Source organism: Solea senegalensis, linkage group LG20 (genome assembly GCF_019176455.1).
Source record: "Solea senegalensis isolate Sse05_10M linkage group LG20, IFAPA_SoseM_1, whole genome shotgun sequence".
Lineage (NCBI taxonomy): Eukaryota > Metazoa > Chordata > Actinopteri > Pleuronectiformes > Soleidae > Solea > Solea senegalensis.
The window spans coordinates 5,535,953-5,552,582 of NC_058039.1; the positions used below are offsets into that span (position 1 = coordinate 5,535,953).

At 42.2% G+C, this 16,630-nt stretch overlaps 1 protein-coding gene across 4 annotated transcripts; it reads left to right on the top strand.

Moving 5' to 3' along the window:
- The first annotated feature begins 1,395 nt into the window (after positions 1–1,395).
- On the top strand, positions 1,396–14,764 carry trim46b (tripartite motif containing 46b). Of its 4 annotated transcripts, none has more exons than XM_044053427.1 (12): positions 1,396–1,807; positions 4,360–4,621; positions 4,791–4,980; positions 5,741–5,939; positions 6,402–6,548; positions 6,900–6,995; positions 7,290–7,543; positions 8,441–8,562; positions 8,869–9,207; positions 11,890–12,119; positions 12,919–12,986; positions 13,332–14,764. In XM_044053427.1, the coding sequence occupies exons 1-12, from the start codon at positions 1,754–1,756 to the stop codon at positions 13,786–13,788; spliced, it is 2,418 nt and encodes an 805-aa protein (XP_043909362.1). In that variant the 5' UTR covers positions 1,396–1,753; the 3' UTR covers positions 13,789–14,764. The 4 variants fall into 4 exon arrangements, with proteins under 4 accessions (XP_043909362.1, XP_043909365.1, XP_043909364.1 ...); XM_044053426.1 differs by lacking the exon at positions 1,396–1,807 and adding an exon at positions 2,396–2,472; XM_044053429.1 differs by lacking the exons at positions 1,396–1,807; positions 12,919–12,986; positions 13,332–14,764 and adding exons at positions 2,181–2,472; positions 11,195–11,259 and having other exon boundaries at positions 11,890–12,103.
- The last annotated feature ends 1,866 nt before the right edge of the window (positions 14,765–16,630 follow it).

Sequence of the window (16,630 nt, forward strand, 5' to 3'; positions counted from 1 at the left end):
TAAAGGGTTAAATCTTCAAAACGATTGAATGTTTTGTAACTTTGAGCAGGGGTGAAGCTGTTTTATGCAGAAAAAAAGATGAAAAAATATTAATCTGTAATGTTTTTATAACAGTGTTTGGAAGTGGACATTTTTGTCCTTAATGACTTCAGAAGGTAATAAATTAACTGATGTCATTAACTGCAGTCATTTTGCCTGCTGAATATACTCATTTGTCTGGATGTTTTAATAGTGATATAATTTTTTTGACTGAGGCTGACGGTATGTGTGTGAATGAGTGAATATCTCTCTCGCTCTGTGTGTGTGTGTGTGTGTGTGAGTGAGAGAGAGAGAGAGAGAGAGCGTGAGAGAGAGAGAGAGAAAGAGATTTATGACAACCTTTTCCAATGTCTAAATCACAACTGCGGATGTTTCAGATCACATTTTTCTTTTTAATTCTTGTCTTTTTAAGACAAACTTGTACAATTTTCAGTAACAAATGCATTACTGGTTCAAAAATTGCCATAATGAATGTTGTCATTGTGTGTTTTCATATGATCACTGAGTAAAACTGTTGTTAATAAAAAAATGTAGTGAATTATTAGTAAGCGCTTAAATAAATTAAAATAATCAGGTGAATACAAAGGTGTACACTCTTCAATGCATACTTTTAAAAAATAAAATGGTAAAAATAAGCAAATATAAATTACTCTGAGACTATACATCACCAAGGTAACCTCCATATTATTCTCTACCCTTCATGCAGCTCTCAGTCTCACGTGCATGGCGACATCTTGTGGTGAATGTGTGGACTTACATACTACGCGTCAGCCTCAGAAACAACAGCTGTGATGAAGATCTAATGTTTAGAATGTATGGAATTTAGTACCTGAAAATAAAACTTGTTGTTCTCCAATATATGTGTTTCTTTGTTTTGCTTATTTTTTAATTGTAAATTGGTTGCAATTGGTCATTTGTATACAGTGGTTAACAAAATTTAGACCGCCTGTCATGATTTTTTTCTTAAATATTGCAAAAACTTAAAATGTTATTGCTATTTCAACCACTAAATCTTAATCTAGAAATAATAATGTGCTTTACTACTTTTACATAAACGGTACAATTGAAAATGCATGGACAACAATAATAATTATATTTTAGCATGAAAGAAACATCAAACAATATTTGGATGATTTGCAATGCTGTTAATTTAGGGCAGCTGTGGCTTCTGTGGTGACATCAGTTGGTGACCAGAGACAAAGGTTCTCTTCCAAAATCACCTGACTATACATTTCTGAGAACCAAACAGGTGAGGATGTGCTTTTACATCCTCGAGGAAGCGTTTGCTGACAGAAGATCCAGTTTGTCTTTCCCTCTCAGTGACGTCACCTCACACCCTGCTGTGCGCCACCTCATTTAAAGGCATCCGCTGCGGGATGAGGTGTCTGGGTGAGAAATGCAGCCACAGGCTTCAGTTCATGGATCTTCACTGACTGGCGTTTGTTTTCTTCTCCTTTTTCTGTTTTTACTCAGAAGCTGATGTTTACCAGACTATGTGTTTTTTTTTTTTTAATATTCGCTACATAAAAATGTCTATTGACAAATCACCAAGCGGACAATTCACCACAGAAACTGAGAGGATTGGCTCACCACAGATAAGGTTGTAGATTTTGTTTTGTTTTTTTGTATTCTAATATGTTCCACGTGGCCTTTGGCCTGGATACACCGCGGTTTATCTCGAGATGATGGAAGCGAGGAGGCACATTTCCTTAAAATGGCAGAGATGAATGTGAAATCATCAACGATGGAGTCTTCGTTTCGTACCAGTGTAAGTATGTGACCACTTGTCGTCGATGCACACACACACACACACACACACACACATTAGTATCAGCGAGTCTTTTGCTGCTGTTCTTATAAAAACTGCAACCGGTAAAAATACTCGAGCGTAAAAAGAGGAGGAGGATGGCGCGTCTGCGTGGTTTCACCGTGTGGAGCGTCTATGAAAAATGGGCCTGTACCGTTTATTATTATTCTCCCATAATACTCTCCTTGACACGAGACACGATGACGTTATAGGTAGATACGGGGGTGTTTTCATAAAAGATAAGTGTATAGATTCAGATTTTTTTGGGAGCTCAGAGGATGATCGTTTCCATGGAGACGGGATGCAGGGTAGTCCTTCCTTCGGCTGCTGCGGATGCAGGAGAGGGGAAAGTGAGTGGATGCTGTTTGTAGCATCAGCCCGTCAGATGTTGACAAGGTGGGGATGAAATGGCAGAAACGGTCACATTTGGTGGATGTGGAGGTTTGGACCGACTGCCACATTAACGCTCTCGTACAGTAGTAAAGGGTGGAAGAGGAGGGGGGATGGAGGATGTGATGCCTCAGACCCCTCCCCTTCTTTCACGCGACATCCCTCTCCCTCTTGATGCTGTGGATGATGCGCACGTAGCCTGCCCTGCTGCCATGGCGCCCAGATTCCAGGTGAAGGTAAGGATGTGCTGTCGCAGCGTCTGTTTTCACGCCTCACCCGCGGAGCAGTGTGCGCACCGACTGTCCACGTTCACATGATATGTGGCTCGGCGTGGAACAGCGATGTGGCGTGAAATTGCGACAGAGTTAAAAAGCATGAGGTGGAGGAAAAGACAGGCCGTAGTTGACGAACGTGACATTGGAGAATGACATGGTGGGGCTGAGAGAGAAATGACGATGTCTTAATCCAGTACGGGTCTTTTGGCTGGTTCTTCTGGATCCTTTTTTTTGGAAAATGTGGATGTAGCTGTATTGATTTTTATAGAACAGGCCAGTAAACCAGGGAGACATTGCTTACTTGCTTGCATAATTTATCTCAGGGTTGTGTCCAGGCTCCATCTTACTGTTTGAGAGCTTCTTCTTTTTTTTTTAAATAATGTTGGACATGCAGGCATGTGTGTGTGTATGTGTGTGTTTTATCTCTGCTGGTTGTGCATCGCCATGCAGAAACAATGGTACCAGTGGTTTACATGTGCTGATGCTGCACCACATCAAACCACACTGTTAAAATCTCCAGTCCTGTCCGTCCGTCTCTGCAGCACACTTGCTGAGTTTGTCCTGATTTCTGAAGTGAGCTCACAGTGTGAGTGGTGTGGATGCGCCGCTGACAGAGGCCCTGCAACAGTTTTGCTCCAGGTTGTGTGTCAAGGACGTCCAGGAAGCAAAATAAAGCAGGGCATCCTTATTTTGAAAAAAAAACCCACCCGAAAAACTCCCCAATCAAACTTGGTAATGGAAGTCATTCGTACCATTCTCCAAATCTGCAGCCTGTAGTGAAGTTGCCGTGATTTAGTGACTGTGGACGTGAAACAACATCTGTGTCCTTCACCGTCAAATCCACGTCCTTGAGTTTAACGGGGACACACTATCTGCTCCAGAGGTGCTGCCTTTTCACGTGGTCATTATAGCAGCAGCAGCACAGACTAGTTTACATGGCGACGTTAAACTGAAGATGCTGGTTCAGCACTGAGGTTTAAACCCATCAACACACTGTGCACCATGTGCTGAAATAAAGAGATTCAAATGAACACTCTCAGTGTTTGCACAGCAGTGCACATAAAGTGCTGTTCCCCAAGTGTGCCATGTGGCAGTATGTACCAACATGGACGCCACCAGTGTCTATACATTATACGGATGCTGCATTAATAAAGTTGAGTATGAATAGGAGCAATAATAAAGCTGATTTGCAGATATTTGCAGATGTGTAAGTACAACTTTACATCCACAAGATACCACAAATGTAATAAATACAGTGAGCATCCCATAGAGTCTTACTTGTGGTGGCTGGTTAAGTAGCGCATTCTCGTAAGCAATGCTGTGCACTCTGTACAGTAGCTGAATAATTAATGCCTGGCCTTTATTTATATTTAAAACGAGTGATGTCCAGTGCACACCGTCAGGATATGCTTTATTTTTACCCTTTCATATTTTCCCTTTTTATGTTTGGCCAGAGACATTAATGTTAGGCACGTTCGGTCAGGCTGGTCCACTGTGGCGGCAGCTCTGATCTCGTCGTTTTGTTTTGCTGTATAAGTAAGGATAAATAAGGATTCATGATCTAATTTGTATTTTCTAAACTGGACCACACTACCCTTAGATATCAGGGAAGCCAGCTCACTAGATATTTTTAAAAAGAAGACTTATCTTATATATCTATATCTATCTATATATATATATATATATATATAGATATATATAGATATATATATATATGTATAGTTTTTGATGTATCATGTGAGTTGATCAGTGCAGCTTGTGGCAACTGTATTGATCTTGTTGTCCTTGAAACATCTAAACGGTTCATTTAACTGGATGTGCCACTGTGTCATTTTTCACCTCCCACAGTCAAACATGAGGAGTCTGGAGCACGAGCTGCACTGTCCGGTGTGTAAGGACATCGTCAAACAGCCTGTGGTCCTGCCGTGCCAGCACAGCGTCTGCCTCTTGTGCGCCTCCGAGGTCTTAGTGGCAAATGGCTACCCGCCACCAGAGCTTCCTCCAGAGCCCAACTCCCCTGCCTCCACACCCAACACCCGCTCACCCCGCCAGGCACGCAGACCCGCGCCCAAAGCCGAACAGCGACCCATTGATCGTGTGCTGCGATCAGGTAATCCTAACTCTGTATTTCATATGTTTTTTTTAAAGATTGGACTGCCTGTTTGGTCTGATGGCTTTAGATTTCATTTACAACAAATGTACAGTATTGGGAAATGGGAAAATAGATCATTTTTTTCTGTCTTTCTCTACTCACAACATGCTGTCCCCCTTGATTTTAGGTCCCCACCCGCCTTCGCCATCCATGCCCCGGTCTCCGGGTTATGGGACGCATCCGGGGCGCCGCCGCAAGGAGGGCCCACCTCTGGTGATGATGTTCCCCTGTGTCACCTGTGGCCGCGATGTAGAGCTGGGAGAGAAGGGTCTCACTGACTGCCTGCGCAACCTGACTTTGGAACGTATAGTGGAGCGGTAGGTACCACGCAAACACACACACACACACTCACACACACTCACGCTGTTCTATGTGCAACAATACAACAATACAACGACAGGCACAGTGTCTTCGGTCTTCAGTATTGATGATGAATGGGACCAGATGTAAGTGAATAGATGACTCAGGCCTGAATAGCAGACCGTGAAGAAGGACGATATAACAGTTCTGCTTGTAGTTATTCAGCAGTTTCAGAGGCGTTCAGAAATCCTGCAGAGCATGCACTGCAACGCACTGTAGATAAACAGGCTGACTGTGTGTTTAGGTCTGTGTTCACTGTGTCACCTGTTCACTATTTCACCTTTTTCACATTTTTATGTCTTTGTTGGCGATTTTACACATTTACGGCTTAAATTTTGTTTTTCGATATTTTAATGCAGAAATGTTACAGATTGGAGGCACACGATGGGTGTACACACACGTGTGTGCATGCACTATGGGGATTAGGTAAATTGGACACTCTAAATTGACCATGAGTTTGAGAGTGAATGGCTGTTTGTCTTTACGTGACCTTGTGATGGACTGGTGACCTTGTCTGTCCGGTGTGCACCCGCCTTTCGCCCTATGTCAGCTGAGATTGGCACGGCGACCCTCATGCGGAGGATAAAACAGTAGAAGACGGACGGATGGATGTTCCAGATTATCTCTTTAACATAAATGACTTTTTACTAATACTACTATTCTTCTTCCCTCTGCTTTTCCTTTCCACACCTCCTCCTCCTCCTCCTCCTCCTCCAGGTACAGACACACGGTCAGTCTGGGCAGTGTGGCTGTGATGTGCCAGTTTTGTAAGCCTCCTCATGCTCTGGAGGCCACCAAGGGCTGCGGTGACTGTAGGTCCAACTTTTGTAACGAGTGTTTCAAGCTCTATCATCCATGGGGGACGCCGCGGGCACAACACGAGCATATTCTACCTACTCTCAACTTCAGACCAAAGGTAAGACATAGAGGCTATTACTGTTCATTTGCATGTGTTATATGTGTTGGTTTTCTGTTTTTTTTTTTTTTTATTAATTAATTGTAACTAATTAATAACTAAATAGAATGAAATATACTTTCATTTTAAAGACGCGTCATGATTGTAGTTAAGCACAGAGATTAGAACTAAGGTAAGGTGAGTAAATACAATCTCTTTATAATCCAGGAGATAAAAATATGCACATCCTTATAATTCACTGTTTAAATAGTATCAGCTAGAATCCAGCAGAGGGCACATGTACGGTTTCCTAACATCATAAGACAGTGATGACAGCATCTTAGAGATGGAAGCTTAGAGTCTCCTCTCTGTGCAAATAGCACTCGATCAGGATCAGGTTGACAGACGTAGAAGTAACAGAAACTAAGTTGGGCTGTTAAAATAATTTAGTCCACATTATATTGTATCTCTTCACCTCCTCAGGTTCTGACTTGTCCGGAGCATGACCAGGAGAAACTGCAGTTCTACTGTAGGTCCTGTCAGCGGCTGCTCTGCCCACTCTGCAAACTGCGCCGCATCCACACGGGGCACAAAATACTCCCAGTGGCGCAGGCATACCAAGCTCTGAAGGTACGACTCTGAATCTGACCTGATCCGAGAATAATTCTCATTAAATTTGAAAATGTAATGTCTGGTGTTTTAACGCATTACATAACAGTAGAAATGGTATCAGGGGTCAGTTAAGTCTGTACATTTCTGCTTTTGTGATGTTTTCTTCTTTGCTATGAAAAGTTAATTAAGTAATTGAAAGAGGACTTTTCTGGAAAATTGCAGTGATGTGGAGAAACGGCTTTTAAATTTCAGAAAAGCCACGTGTCATGTATTGTACAGTCAAGTGAAACAGTAACGTAAATGGATTCATGCTCATGTCAGGATGTGTGTGAAAATGAAGCCGTGTGGTGTGTTTTTGTGGTTTGACAGGAGAAGATTACAAAAGAGATGAACTACATTCTGTCAAACCAGGACACAGTTCTGGCTCAGATTACTCAGCTGGAGAGTTCCATCACACAGATCGAGGTGCGTCATACTTAAGGCTGTCATGTAACACCAGTCATAAGCAAAAGAACACAAAACTACAGCGAGCCCACACTGAAATCCATTCTTAAGTTGTACCAAAAATAGCCTAATGTGACACTCTTAATCCTGATGTAACAGATTTAATAATTGAATTAATTATTGTATTGTATGTTTAATGCTGTATTTCCTGCTAAGCCCTCTCATTGAAAACTAAAAACGGGACTAAACAAACGGTCTCGTCATTTAGCACTGGCTCGACGTCTGAACTCGTCCTAATGTGTTGTTCATCACCAGGTAAACAGTGTGTCTGCCAGAGAGCAGCTGGCTCAGAGCATCAGGGATCTGACGGCAGCTCTGGCCGAGCGCCACGCTTCCCTCACGCAGACTCTGGAGGTGGCCCGGCAGAAAAGAGGAGAGGCATTAGCTGCTCAAGTGGCGGAGAGACGGGGCTTGATGGAACACGCAGGGCTCATGTCATTTACCCAGGAGCTACTGAAAGAAACAGACCAGCCTTGTTTTGTGCAGGCAGCTCGCCAGACCCACAACAGGTTTTCCAAATGTTTATCTTTGGCTTTGCTCTTTGTGTTGATTGAACAGGTGTTAGGGGTGTTAGATTTGTAAAATATTTTTTTACCCCCCCCAAGTAGAAAGTGGAACGAGGAGGAGTTTGCTCATTTATGTAGGGTTTAAATCGGCAAAATGGACGCCAAAATTCAAAATGGCAGACCTCCTGTTGAGTTGAGGCCTTGGTTCTGATGGACTTTTTTGTTCATCTTGGGCTATAACATCTCAATTTTGGCCCTGTTTTCACCTTAGGGGGCGCTTGAGCATTGCACAGGTCCAGGCACTATGCCAATGTTGCATTTTTGCCAGACCTGACCTCCGTGCAAAGTTTCAAGAGTTTTTATGCATGTTAACCCCCTCAAAAATGACCGCAAAGCCACATAAGAATAATAAATATTATTCTGATACTATATATATATCTTAAATTAAGCAATTTAAACCAATCTCCCGCACAAAGTCTAAAAGAGACGATTCACTTTACACACGCCTACATTTATTAGCAAAGAAAATCCAGCAATTCCCCAATTAACTGCACAGAGACAGCGTCCTTGTTTACAATGTCCACAATGCGTTTGGACATTGTCTATTGTTCAAACGGCACTTTAAAAATGCACCAAATGTGTATGAATCCACAGCTGAAACTGACACGACAGAGAAATAAGATAGATGAGATAGTATTAAGACAGACTTTGTTTGTTTCAGACGGATTTCTAGACACGAAACAACATAGACCGATGCCAAAATAATCACGCACCCACTCCACCACTCCCTGTATATCAGTGCACGCCATCCTCCCACACAGCCTGATGGAAGTCTCATGTAAACACTCATCCTCCTTTACGACCGCTAACACTGCTTTCCCCTGTTTTCCTCTGCACCAGGTTAAGCAAAGCAATCGAGAACCTGCAGCATTTCACACTATCAGCCGATCCATCCTTCCGACACTTCCAGCTGGACGTCTCCAAAGAACTCAAGCTGCTGACAGAATTGAACTTCATCCAGGGTTAGTAAGTGAATGGCGTGTAGGGAGGGAGGGAGGGAGGGAGGGAGAGTGAGGAATTAGGCAGGGGATGGAGATAGTGGAAGGAAACAAGATAAGGTACGGAAGTGAAGAAGCAGACAAGGGGAGAAAGACGAGGCCTTATAATGACTGCCCTATCTCACATATTCTGTGGAACAAATGTGCAATTTCAATGAAATATGGACAGTGAATGTGAGCCAGTGATAAAGGTGAAGGTGTTAGATCAACTATGACGTGTTAAAACCTTTAGTTTGAGCATTTTACTAATAGAAGCTATTACTATCACAGCTCCCTTGGCTCCAGTGATCGACACTCAGCGTACTCTGGCCTACGACCAGCTCTTTCTCTGCTGGCGACTTCCACAAGACTCTGCGCCCGCTTGGCACTTCTCTGTGGAGTACCGGCGCCGGGGTGTGGTACCAGGAGGGGCGTCCCGAGGCGGGTTCAGGGGAGGGCTGGCGGCCGCGCGGTGGGGCTGGCAGCGGCTGGACGAAGTGAGTGGGACCAGCGCGGTGATCGACAGGTTGGAGATGGACAGCGTGTACGTGCTGCGAGTGCGAGGCTGCAACAAGGCCGGCTACGGGGAGTACAGCGAGGAGGTGTATCTGCACACTCCACCTGCACCAGGTGAGACGACACGCCTCATGAACAGGATTTTGACTTGTGTTAAAAAGAAAAGGTCAAAGTCTGTGCTAGTTTTCATAGTTCTCCTGTTAACAAGGTTTGATGAGAGAAAGGGGGAAAGACCCTTACATAGATTTCTTTAAGGGAACTGTGTTATCAAAAGAGTTGACATTTAAATTTCAGCATTATGGGAATTGGTGGCTCTTTAACAAGTGAGTAGTTTACATTACAGTACATTATTTTAGCAGCAGGGAGACGTTTTAATGTCACATGAGGGAAAGTCGCAATTAACACAATCAACTATGGCTGAATACCATTTAACTACTTAGTGTCAGGGTTGACATTTGAATAGAACTGAGTCACTGTTGTGAAAATGGCATCACATTGTTGTCTGCAGGAACTGGGATTTGACATTTTATAGTAAAATGCATTCATTGTGGATTTACCAAAACAAAAATATGCAAATTTTTTTTAAGCACTGTTACGTCTGACGTTCCTTGTCAAGTCATTTTTATTTTTGTTTCCTTCTTTTCTGCATAAAAAACAAGCAAAAAAGAACTATGTGTGACCTTAATGGTTCATCAAGCTCCATGTCTGCAACACAATTCCTTTATACAGTACATGACTCTATGGCCTTTAGTATCTTTCATTAAGATTTAACCAGGAAGTAAGTGAACTGCATTCATGGCTGAGCCAATAACAAACAAACCACTGTAGTAACCGCAGTGACCACTGTGGGGCGCTCTAATGCAGAAAGCCACTGGTGCACTCAGTTGTAGTTGAGGACTCAGTGTTAAATATTTTTTTACATATTGGATGTGTTCCATCATAGAAGATATGATATAGATATGTTTAACATGATAATGGTTTTCAGTGGCCATCACACTCTGAATGGGATGGAACTAGAATGCACAACAAGGATCATCCTCTCATCCAAACTGGGGATCTGTAAAAATGAATTAGTGTAATCTGCATAGTCATCTTAAACCCTCGAATGAGTCACAGTGTTGTCAGGACTGAAGATGGTGCAAACGAGGGTTTCTACTCTGGTTCTTATTATCATATTGTTCTTATATCCTTATTTTTAAAAAAAATATAAAAATTTCCTGGAGGCTGTATTTGTGAATGAAGGCAAAAAAACAGCAGATAAACTCGATCTAAACTAAATCTATCATCTAGTAAACCATTAGTTGATTGAAATAAATTAACCATTTGATAATCAGTAAATCATTAACAAAGCAAAACTTATGTTGCTGTGAGATTTAGTCTCATGGTGAGCGGTGGTTTTTTGGATTATTTTTGGACTGTCTGGTTGGGCTCCATCATACTCTATGGACCAAATTATTCATCTAATAATTATTAATCACATAATAATAAAAATGCTAAACATAGAAATAATCACAGCCCAATATGAATCACTTTATCTGCTGTCAAACTGAAAAGTTTGGTTTCAATTCTTCATTTGCACAGAAAATGTGTTTGATTTATCTGTGGTAATCTGTGGTAATCTGTGGTAAGTATGATAAATTATACTTGTGATGTTAAACGTTCTGGATGATTACAGTTGGGGTTATTGTTTCAAATCCATGATTGTCTAATTACAGCCGTATTCTCTCTCTCTCTCTCTTTTTAGCAGTGTTGATGTTATCATCTCACTATAATCCTATTGTTATTATCTCTATAAAATATGGCTGGGATTAAATACATTTATATAGTTCTCTTTACCCAAATAGGAAGGGAACTCAAAGAAAAAAATCATTCATTTCAGATAATGTCATCCATTCATGCCTTCACACTGTCATAATAAAAGCATACGTTACTGTGGTGAAATGCATAATAACTCATGTTCTTTCTTTTCTGCCAATTCCCATCTTCTTTTCAACCGTTTCTCCTGCAGCGCCGGCTTTTCAGGTCACCCACACTTTTTTTTTTTCCCCCGCGCGTTCTTTGTGACTTCATCCATCTCTCATGTTTTATTTCCATTCCACAGCTTTGTTCATGTCTTCCACCTCTGTGCCACTTCCACGCTGCCAACCTACATGCCTCCCGTGGAACGTAAGAAGTGCATTCATATCTCTTGACCATGCAGCCTCTTTTCCTTCCTCTCCTTGTGGTCATCCCCCCCGTCTCCCACTCTATTTCCTATAACAAGATCTGGCTGAGTACTGATGATGAGGTTTGCAGTTTGTTAAGACCTGAGGCTTAACAACATGGATTGGATTCAGATCCAAGGCTAATGGTGGAGTTGAGTGACTGGTGAATTCCTTGTGCCCTTGTGTACTGACGGCCATTTTTTCTTTACTTCCTGCTGTTGTGTATGTTCCCTGTGTAAAATGTATTTCCTCTTCAGGGGGAGTTTCTTTGTAAAAACCTTTTTTGTATTTAACTCCCTGAGTCATCGAAATAGATCTGTGTGCATTTCTCTTCCAGTGGTGGTGAGAGGAAGTGCATGCCTGCGCTCTGTTCCCCTCCTCTTTGTCCCCCAATTGATATTTATTCTTCTCATTTCTCTTCTCCTTGCTGCTTTCTGACTATAAATCTGTATCACTGTCCCTATGCTGCCTCCCAAACTCCTCCTAATGCTTCCAAAACCCCTCTATGTCATTCTCATTAACCCCTCTCGTCCCTTCTCTTTCCATTTTTCACCCCCGCCCTTTCCTCTGCTGTTCTCTGCCTCTCTTCCAGTGCTTAACTTCTATTTGGATTCTCGTTGGGGTCTCCATGCCGACCGGTTGGTGGTCAGCAAAGAGCAGCGCTGTGCTCGCAGCGTCCCTGGTCTCTCCCTGCTGCAAGCCGCTGACCATGCCCTCACTTCCTGTCACCTGACCTCGGACCTCTTGGTCGGCGACGTAGCCATCACACAGGGACGTCACTACTGGGCATGCTCAGTGGAGCCTGGGTCTTACTTAGTGAAGGCAAGTACATTCTACATACGGTGTTTTAGATATGATACACTATATAGCAGAGGTCTCAAACTCGTGGCCCGTGGACCACATGCAGCCCTCCAATCGATTTAATGCGGCCTGCAACTTAATATCAAGTTATTCAGTTATTCAACCGTTTAGGAATTACGGTACTGAGAAGCTGACGATGCTGGTGAATCTTGTCTGTGATTGGATGGACGTTCCGCAGAAGTGCTGAGGGCTACCATAATACCATGTATATTGGTGCATAGCTCTATTTCTCTGCTTTCTGGTATGAGAGCTGAGTGAGGGAGAAGGAGAGACAGTGCAGGAACGGTGGTCTGGTAGAGAAATCTGACTTCATTGGTCAAGTCTCTCAGTGTCTAGCACAGAGAAAAGAGACAAAAGTGACAGCGTTTATAAAATGGGGAGGAGTCCGTGACAACGAGCCTCACGCTGATTAGACAAGGACGTGACAAAAGTGTACCCCAGTGACGCAAGAGTGCACACTTTTGTAATGCAGTGGCTGGTGTTTGACCAGAGAGGCACTAGATTTTTATCACAGTATGTATGATTTCAATACTTAACACTCAACTGTGAAGATTTGCACCTGGATCAACAAACACCATCAACAGATACACATATACACACGGGGTTTATGGCTTTAGTTGCTCTTTAAGCACAAACAACACAACTTAATATTGAAGCTTAGTTTCAAATCACTCAACTGTCTAAAAAAATACTTTGAGAGATGTGCTAAGGCAAATAGATAATTCATTACAGACTGATAATGTTTTTCTGTTTTGAACAGGTGGGAGTTGGATTGGAGTCTAAACTGCAGGAGTGGTTTCATCTGCCACAAGACATGGCCAGTCCACGGTGAGTAACAGTGAACACAAATAAAATGGTTTGTTATGTCCACGTAAACGTATGAAAATGTTGTCCGGTTATTATTGAAGTAAATACATGAGCATATTTGTGTAAGTGCAACAAATAGATGGTATTTTGTCACAATAACTTAATAAACTACCTGATGTGAAATATCAGCCTGCATGGAAATGAGTCCGAAATGAGCCAAAGAAGTTAAAATACATAGATGACAATAGAAAAAAGAACATAGAAATCACTTCATTAGTCATGTCAGTGTAAATTTGACCAAACTGAGTGTGTGAATGAGAGCATAAAGTTGTAAATGAGATTTTTAAATCTGTGTTCTCTCTGCAGCTATGACCCAGACAGTGGCCACGACAGTGGAGCAGAGGACGCTTTGGACTCCGCTCCTCCCTTCTGCTTCCTCACAATGGGCATGGGCAAAATTTACCTGCCCCAGCACAGCAACCACCACCACCACCACCACAGTAACCATGGGAACGGCGGTCGAGACTCCATCACCAATGGCAACACCGCCTCCTCCCCCACAGGCCTCACCTACCCGCTGCCGCCACGGCTGGGTGTGTGTCTGGACTTTGAGAAGGGCCGCGTCACCTTTTACGACGCCCATTCTTTGCGACCTCTGTGGGAGGGGCATGTAGATTGCTCCGGCCCAGTGTGTCCAGCGTTCTGCTTCATTGGGGGAGGAGCCCTGCAGCTGCAGGAGCTGGTGGCCAATCGCAACGCAGATCAGACTCCGGTCCGGAGGGTAACCATCCAAACGCGTGTGTCTAATTTGAATAACAACTGATGCCTGATCTGAGGTCCTGTGGTCATGTGGAATGTACTTGGTAATTGTAAAAGTATTTACTCAGCTAGAGCGAAAAGTTAAAAACATCTCAGCGATTTTGTTTCCTATTTCATTTCTTATTAAAAGAGAGTGTTTCTATAGCAACAAATATGCAATGTAATTAAGTTTCTTACATTTTTGTTACACGCAGTTTTGCAAGAAGTACGGCTTAAGTAGTGTCTGGTCTATCCGGCACTTACTTTGTAATTATACCTTTGATGCTTGCACTTAGCGGCTACATTGCATACATTTATAAAGCTTATGTAGACACAGCAGCCCCACATAGCGTTGTTTTTCCCCCTGAAGAAGCTTTTATTTCACGTCATGTCCTTAACGCTTCAAGCTTGACATATCTTGTGATTTAGATAAATGATCATTTTGTGAGTTAAAAAAAAGAAAAGAAAAAAAGGGCCTTGAATATGTTATTAAATCTGTAACTTAAATCACATCTCTTTGCTGTCACTGAAAACTCTCCAGTCATTCACACTTTTACGATCCCACTCCCAACCAAAGTTGTATTGTCTTTTCCCGGGATGGAAATGTGGTAAATTAGAGGTGGAGAGAAACAATGAGGCAATACTGTAATTAGACGCAATTAAACCTCTGCTGCACAGCTAATCACTAGTTTCCTCAGTTGTGCTGGTGCATCGCTATTTTCAAATACACAGGCCTACACATGTTTGTGTGTGTGTGTGTGTGTGTGGATGGTTCAACTGAACAGCACTGATTCATCAGTTGAGAGTAACTTGTTTTCTTTAAGACAGTACTTTTTTAAAACTTGTCTGATTACAAGTTCATGAGTAGCATCTCTTAAAAAAAATATTAACAGAACAAATCCGTGTAAACTTCACCTGCTGGCAGAATGTTTGCAAAGGAAATAAATAAAAAAAAGGACTGAGGAAATACTTAACACTGAATAAATTGTTTAAATCAAAAACAACTTCTATTTCATTTGTTGTTTTTGGACGAGACATCGCTGGTGTTTCACCACTAGGGAGCAGCAAGACACAGCAGAGGCCGCCTTCAACCTCATCTTGACAGACTGCATCTCCTGTAACGTGTTACATGTTCATTTGGGAAGATAAATATATTTGTGCACATTTCTTTAAAAAAAGAATAAGCAGATTTTGAAACGTGCAATACAAATCAGAAGCTGGGAAAATGCCATTAACGACCAGATTGCCTCTTGAAACTTGCAGAATTGCTTTTATGGATTTTTTTCTTCCCCCTTAATCCCTTTTTTCATGCTGTGTTTTATCACCTGCCTACCAGTGTGTTTTCCACATGTTTACACTGAGTCACTGAGAAAATAAAATACAACTAAATCAATTTCAAACACACACACACATGCGCATGTCTTTCTGAATTTTGGCTCAAAACATTCATTTGGTTACAGTTTATACTATACATCTTAACCAGTTCCTCAGAAATGTGGTTCTGCCTCATTATAGGACCAGGTTCTGGTCTACATGAGGACTACTGGTCCTGACAAGGTAAGTGTTTATGCCAGAAAATGTCCTATAAAGAGGTATCAAATACAAGCACACACACACATGCTGGCTTTACTTCCTTTGTGTGGACACTCATATTGCATTCATTGGTCAGCAATTGGTGGCCCATGAGCCAAAACTGGCCCGCTAGCATCAGTATCTGGCCCCGCAGACGATTTAGCAAATCTGATCTTAAAGTTATTTGCTTATCTTCACAAAAAAGAGCTTTTATTCTGAAAAGAACTGATTCAAATATATTCTGTTGATAGAGTTGACAGTTAACCTAAATGTTTGCACTGCTGTTGTCATGGAGACAGCCAGGTCTGGGGAGTAAATGTCCGTAAAATAAATATTTACATATGCTCCAAGAAGTATTCCTTAGAATGGAAATGATGCATATTAAATATTAACAGAATAGCACGTATCTCACACACGTTTGTCTTCATAACAAGTTGATGGTTAAAGACAACATTGTTAGCTTAAGGCAGCAAACGCGGGTTTTTGTTTCTGACTGAAGACGTTTTAAGGCACTTAGTCTGATGAAGACACCATGTTTTGACCCAAAATTCCACTGCTGGAAAAAAACTGGCCCTCGGCCACATTTACTCGCTGATCCCTGCCCTTCCTTCTTACCCTGACCTTAACCATCACATCTAAACGCCTAACCCTAACCCCCAGAAAGCTTGTTAAACCTGTGTGAACCAGCCAAAATGTCTTCACTCACACTCACTCACTCACTCATCATCTACCAGTTTATCATCCATACGAGGGGCGCTGGTGCCAATCCCAGCTGAAATAGGGTGAAAGTACACACTGGACACGTCTCCAGTTTCATCACAGGGCCCAACATGTCCTCACAAAGATAGGTTTGCTTGACACTTGGTCCACACAGCCTATTAAAGACATGTACATGTTCTATATGGTTTGATAAAGTGCCAACGACTCCACCTATCGGCTAACTACAAAATAGGTTATAGAATACAGAGCCTTCAAATGTTGAACTTCTTTGGCCTTTCCTGATGGGACATTATACACTGAGGGATTTTAAAACATGTCTGGTTGTGAGATTAATGCTCAGTGAAACTGATGAAACACCTTGGATTAGAGCGATAGACGTTAATGACCATGTGCTTTTGATCAGGATAGTCACACCTCACACACACACACGCACACACACACACGTGTAGTTACTCAGCATTCCTCGTGTAAATGTAATGTAAATGTCTGGGAGTTCACCTTTTATGAGCATCAATATGAAAATCCACATATGTGTTTAATTGGACCCACATTCACGGAAAAGCTGTATGGAGATT

Coding starts and splice junctions, on each gene's coding strand:
- trim46b (XM_044053427.1), top strand. CDS start 1,754: ATGGCAGAGATGAATGTGAAATCATCAACGATGGAGTCTTCGTTTCGT. Junction 7,544..8,440: donor GCTCGCCAGACCCACAACAG/GTTTTCCAAATG, acceptor CCTCTGCACCAG/GTTAAGCAAAGCAATCGAGA. Junction 9,208..11,889: donor GCACACTCCACCTGCACCAG/GTGAGACGACAC, acceptor CCTCTCTTCCAG/TGCTTAACTTCTATTTGGAT.